The following is a 6,057-nucleotide window of genomic DNA, read 5'->3' on the forward strand; positions in this document are numbered from 1 at the left end:
TTTATGGTGAATAAGGTCCAAGGGTCTTTTCACCAGTCCAGTGACATGAGGGTGGGTCCTCTGCTCTGGTGGTGGAATGTCCATCTTCCTGCACTGAATAATGCTAATAAGTAATAATGTGTGAGTGAAGCTTGGTTCAGTAGTCATCTGAGCCCAGGTGCATGAGGATGTCCTCCTGTCCATGACAACCTGTACTAAGGATAGGGATTTGAATAAAGTCTAATAGTCCTAATAAAAATAGAAAAAAAAAAGGGAAGTGAATGATGTGGTTTTGACTGTGATCCCTTTTGTTTCCTCTTCCAGTGAAAGTGGTTCAGTAAGAGGATGGCTTCCTGTACAATGAAGACGCTGCCTTCACACACCCCCGTCAGCCTGTTCTTGCCGTGTGTTCCACAGGCCAGAAAAGGAGTTGCATACCAAAGGACTTCCTGCAGCGTTGAAGCACATGAGAGGAACGCCGTCATAACCGAAAGATCACGTTAATATATCAATGCAGAATGTCCACGGCTGTGCAGCCCTTGCGGCATTAAAGTGCGCTGACCGCTCTACCTTACTAACAGTACAACTTGGCGTCACCCACATGTAATCTCTGGCTTTATGTGTTGAATGTAAATGAAGATCTGTTTTATGATCACCAGAGACCAGAGGACAAGCGTGACACAAATTTCAGAATGTACTGCAACAGAATGCTGCTGCTAGCCTGTGAGGGGTTTCTTAGTGAGACCCATAATACATTGCAGCATAGCTTGCCAGCAGAATTCCTGATTGTGGATTTGCTTCTGGTGCTGAAACAATGCTGATTACTCAAAAGCTGCACTGCAAAAAACAAAAACACATTGTGCTATTTCTGGCTGTTTTAACCAGTTTACAGATTAATATGTCTGTACTTGATTATTTAGGTTGTCATGGGTTGTCATGAAGAAAAGGCTGCCATATTGAGGTACGTTACCCAAGAAGCATGTTTTTACTTCAGAGGTCCATCCATCTCCGACTACAGTCACAGCCCACCTCAAAGTTTCATGCTGATTTTAACCATTCTTGGGTAAGTGAGCTTAGAGCCCCACTCTGTCCCATAGACAGGACAGGCCGGCCCTAGACAGTTCCCTAATGGGATGTCCGAATCTCCGCAGTATAATCGGCTTACAGAGGAGGGACGTGCACATATGAAAAGAAGTTCACTTCTTTTTATCCATAGTAAAGGGAATGATCAGCACCCGCTCATGAGATTTTCCAGCGTTTTGGAATTTCTCTGCAATAACCTTGACTTCTGATGCAAGCTGGTCAACCCTCTAAGGGCAGATGGTTGTCTATCACAAGCGGCACTCAAAGCATTCATAACTTGTACTGTGTGTGACCACCCTGTTACAGAGTAGGGAAATGATCATCTTTGTAAAGATTATTTTGTTCCCATTATGCCTGTACCAATTAAAAATGTTCACGGCATTTATAAAGCCCACATTTGCCCCCTTTTCAACAGAGTACTACTTTTCACATGCTTTATAACTTCCTGCTGCTGAAATCTGACAGATTAACCAAATTGCATTTGGTGCTCCGATCTCGCGTTTTCGTGTTGTGTCCAATGGATATCTTGCCCACTTGAAACAGCGACTTGCCTGGATCAGAAAGGACTGTAACATTCTTCTCAAATCTGTAATTTCTACTGTTTTACATTTGCTGGTGTGTACAAACGGGGGATGTGCTGTAGACTTGGGCAAATGTGGATTCACCCATTTTTATCAATGGGATCCTGCAATACAGTACAGACACAAATGATTGTTGGCATAGAAAACATAAGAGCCTGTACAAGCCTAGTGGAACAAGAGAATAAATCGTTTGGAAAGTTGATCATTTCAGATTCCTGCTTCACAATATCAATGTTACATAGTTAGTCTGAGTGAAAATAAATACAAGTCCATCTAGATCAGGGGTCTTCAAACTAAGGCCCTCCAGTTGTTCAGGAACTACGATTCCCATCATGCCTAGTCATGTCTGTGAATGTCAGAGATTTACAGTGCCTCATGGGATGTGTAGTTCCACAACAGATGGAGAGCCGTAGTTTTGGAGATCTCTTATCTAGATCAACCAAAGGTAAAGGTAGAAGATTAAACTCTGAGGGCCCTTTCACACCTACCTGTTCCATTGCTGTGTGTTACTGTGCACATTAACATGCAATACATTAAAGCAGCTCATTCATTTGGAATGGGTTGGAAACAAAGTTAAAAGCAAGATTTGCACTGTTTTTTGTTTTGCTTTATGGAGGATATCAAATGCACTACATGTTCATTGTGGTGCTCTGCAGTGCCGTTCTTTGGCACCTACTGGATTTTGTATTCTGGTGCTTTTCTAAATGAAGGCGCCGCACATAGTTCTGTGCATTACCAAAACGCAAAAGTATGAAGGGAGCCTTGAAGCGAACCTTCAGCCATTTTTTCAACTTTCCATCTATTAAATCTTCTGTCCTTGTTGTTTTAACTTTGGATAGTAGATTTTTTTTCCTGCCAGTAAATACCTTATACAGCCCACTTCCTGTTTTTTGTCTGGTAAAAAGCCTAGGCTTATGACATCATGCACAGCTCTCGCTCTCCTGAGTTTGCCGGGGGGGGGGGGGTCATAAGAGGGCCAATGAGAGCTGCAGAGCTGGAGGTCTGTGTAAATCCAGGAAGTGAACAGGCAGCAGCTTCAGCTGCCCACAGTTAAAATGGCTGCAGCCAGACTCAGTGGAGGGAGATTTCTGCAGCATATTTGGCAAGTACAGATTTACAGTACATGTAAAATAATATGAAAAGTGGTTGGAGGGAAGCTTCAGAATGGCAAAGATGTTTTTATTACAAATTAAGTGAGTAGACTGCAGTTCCTCTAGTGCTTTCTGTATCACTGACCGAGTACAAGTAAGCAGCCACTGAAATCATCTCCTGTTATGAATACTCATTCCAAGTTAGTGACTCGAAAAGTATTGAAGCCAATGGATAAATGACACCCAGACAGCTTGCATTTCTAGAAGGAAGGCTACAGTGGCGGACTATTTATTTCTCGTTCACACAGGGTGTACTATAGTGTATGACCTTACACCATGCTTACCGGCACAGGTGTTCCATGCATCCCCCTTGCAGGCAGTCTCATCGGTGTCTGTTGGGACATTGTGTCTCAATATGACATCGGTGTTGGTGCAGGTGCGTGTCCCCAAACTCACCCTATGTGTACGTACCCCATGAACAAGGCTTTCCTTTTGAAAGCTTATTCCAGTAACACTGAAATTTCTGTGGGGGATCATTTCTGTGCGAGACTTGAGTTGTAGATCTGGCTGGTTCTTTCTTGTGGTGTTAAAGTGATTTAAAGGGTTTTTCTTTTTTTTTAAATAACAAACATGTTATATTTACCTGCTCTGTGCTATGGTTTTGAACAGAGCGGCCCAGATTCTCCTTTTTTAGGGTGCCCCGGCGGCGCTCCTGGCTTCTCCTCTTCATAGGGTGCCCCCACAGAGAGACGCTTTTCTATGGGGGCACCTGTGCTGGCGCACTCCTGAGTTCTTCTGCTGCGTCCATTGACACAGACAGCAGAACTCTGACCCGCCCCCGGCTCCTGTGTCACTGGATTTGGCTGACAGCAGCGGGAGCCAATGGCTTCCGCTGCTATCAATCTATCCAGTGAGGACCCGAGACAGTGGCGGGAGCTGCTTGGCTCGCCCCCCTCGCTGGAATGAAAGGGGGGCTGCTGCAGCACAGGAGGTTTTTCACCTTAAGGCATGGAGTTCCCTAAGGTGAAAAACCTTTAGACTTTACAACTCCTTCAAGCAATAGCCATTTTCTTCAGCAACAACAAAACATTTTTTTCAGTAATGATTTCCTGCACAGATTACAAATTGCCCAGGCGTGGGTTTACATTCTGCGCAAGTCCCTGTGGTGTAGGTTATGTCGCATATAATTTATAACAGCAGCTGTGTGGATTCGTAATTTATGTGCATAAGTTTGCATATTGCACATATCGTACACGGAATAACATTGCGTTTGTAAATTATTTATCCCCCACTGCCAGGTTTTAGTGTTTCATAGCACACAGTATGTTGCTAAGCTGTCTATTTACCTGCAGATATACAGAAAGAAACCGCTGCACACCATGGCAAGTCCTTGCACCATTTATAGAAAAACTGCTTGTTGATGAGTGTCACACGAACGTGTGCTTAATCATAATGATTGTGTCCTTTTGTGTCACTTGTTGAAGATTACACAATAAATGGTGCAAGGACTTGCCATGGCATGCAGCCGTTTCTTTCTGGATTTCATGCATTGTGGAGGCAATCCAGGGCGGGCACCCATGGGTGCCCATTACCATTACGCTGTTGCCCATTACCATTACGCTGTTAAACCTCACCTGGAGCGGCGTCTCCTCCTACTATTGATATCTGTAGATATAGCTGCTCCAGGCTTTTCCTTCCTCGAGAGAGAGAGGTCAAACCTGCAGCAGAGTTAGCCACCTAAAGTGATCTGACCTTTTGTGCGATCCAGACAACTGACAGTAAACAACATCCTTAGAACAATTACATATTCCATCATGTCCAAATAATGTCTGTTTGGATAGCTATTGTACATTACGGCTGGCGGTGACCCATACATTTTTGGATTTTTTTTAAGGTAATCTTTGCACATATTGGCCCCATTAGGCCCAATTATGCCTCTGCTTGTAAACGTTCGTTTGAAGAGCTGTGTGTACAGCAAGCTTTTACATAACAATTAGAGTTTTCATCTTGCTTCAAGGAGCTTTTTTATAGCAACAAAGCACCCCTCCGAACCAATTCAGGTTAAAGCGGAGTTCTGCTAAAAAAAAAATAAATTAGAAGTCAGCAGCTAGAAATGCTGTAGCTGCTGACTTCTAATAATCGGACACTTGCCTGTCCCAGGGTCCAGCGATGCGGGCGTATGAAGCCCCATTTGTCTCCCCCCTCCTCTCTGCGGCTATGGCTTCCGAGCCGGGCACCCACTTCGCATGCGTGAGCCGCGCCGTGTGCCGCAACTGGCCGGGCAGACCTGTGACGTGTCCCTGATTGCCGAGAGGGAGGGAGAGAGGTGTTCTCCCATCCGGTGCCGCGGTGCGCTGGGAGGAAGTGGGAGCTGGAACCCTCTGAAAAAAGAGTACCGCTCCCCCACCCCCCCAAAAAAATGACATGCCAAATCAGGGGGTCACCTCCCTTAAAGCGGAAGTTCCATTTTTGGGTGGAACTCCGCTTTAAACCCTGGATCGTTATAGGTGTGCTGTGTATCACTTTAAAGAGCTGCTTGAGGGCTTTCAGCCAGCTTCATGCCTGCTAGCAACTTGTTCAAAGAGACAGCTGGCACTGCTATTAAGATGTATTTAAAGTGTTACTGAACCCACAACAGTAAAACCAATCTGTATATGCAGTAAAGCATGCTTGTTATGCTCACTGTGGAACCTAAGGGGTTAATTCTGTGCATTGTGTAAAAAGGCAGTTTGATCCTGTCTTCTCTGACCCTGCCCTTTTTTCATTGTCCCCAATTCATCTCCTGATAGTACAGAGCCTTGGGGGGCACTCTGCACATCCTCAGTTTTGTGTGTATTGCTATAGTGTTTTTTTTTGACAGTGTGCATGTGATCAGCACAGGGCCAATCAGCACTGTCCAGATAGAGGGTTAGGAGTCATGCCGCCTAATAGGACAGTCAGAGGAGAATGAAAACTCCTCCTACAAGCTTTAACCAGACACTGATAGACGTCATAAGACTGCTATTTACTGCTGATGAGAAAAGGTATTTAGCAGTTTACAGATGCATCGCACTAAAATTGAATATCATCAAAAAGTTCATTTATTTCAGTAATTCAATTCAAAAAGTGAAACTCTTATAATATATAGATTCATTACACACATAGTGATATATTTCAAGCATTTCTTTCTTTGAATTTTGATTATTATGCCTTACAGCTAGTGAAAACCCAAAATCCAGTATCTCAGAAAATTAGAATATTACATAAGACCAATAAAAAAAAAGGATTTTTAATATAGAAATGTTGGCTTACTGAAAAGTATGTCCATGTCCAGTATAGTATGC

The 6,057-nt window shown here is 43.9% G+C and overlaps 1 protein-coding gene across 2 annotated transcripts in view; it reads left to right on the forward strand.

Moving 5' to 3' along the window:
* Positions 1-1,843, forward strand: part of CC2D1B (coiled-coil and C2 domain containing 1B) — a 79,771-nt gene extending 77,928 nt beyond the window's left edge. For both annotated transcript variants that reach the window (XM_073593532.1, XM_073593531.1), the window contains exon 25: positions 304-1,843. In XM_073593532.1, the coding sequence (XP_073449633.1) occupies positions 304-306 (3 nt within the window). In that variant the 3' untranslated portion in view covers positions 307-1,843. The remainder of the gene's footprint in view (positions 1-303) is intronic.
* Positions 1,844-6,057: the final 4,214 nt, after the last annotated feature.

Source organism: Aquarana catesbeiana, linkage group LG07, assembly GCF_042186555.1.
Source record: "Aquarana catesbeiana isolate 2022-GZ linkage group LG07, ASM4218655v1, whole genome shotgun sequence".
NCBI classification, from domain to species: Eukaryota; Metazoa; Chordata; class Amphibia; order Anura; family Ranidae; genus Aquarana; species Aquarana catesbeiana.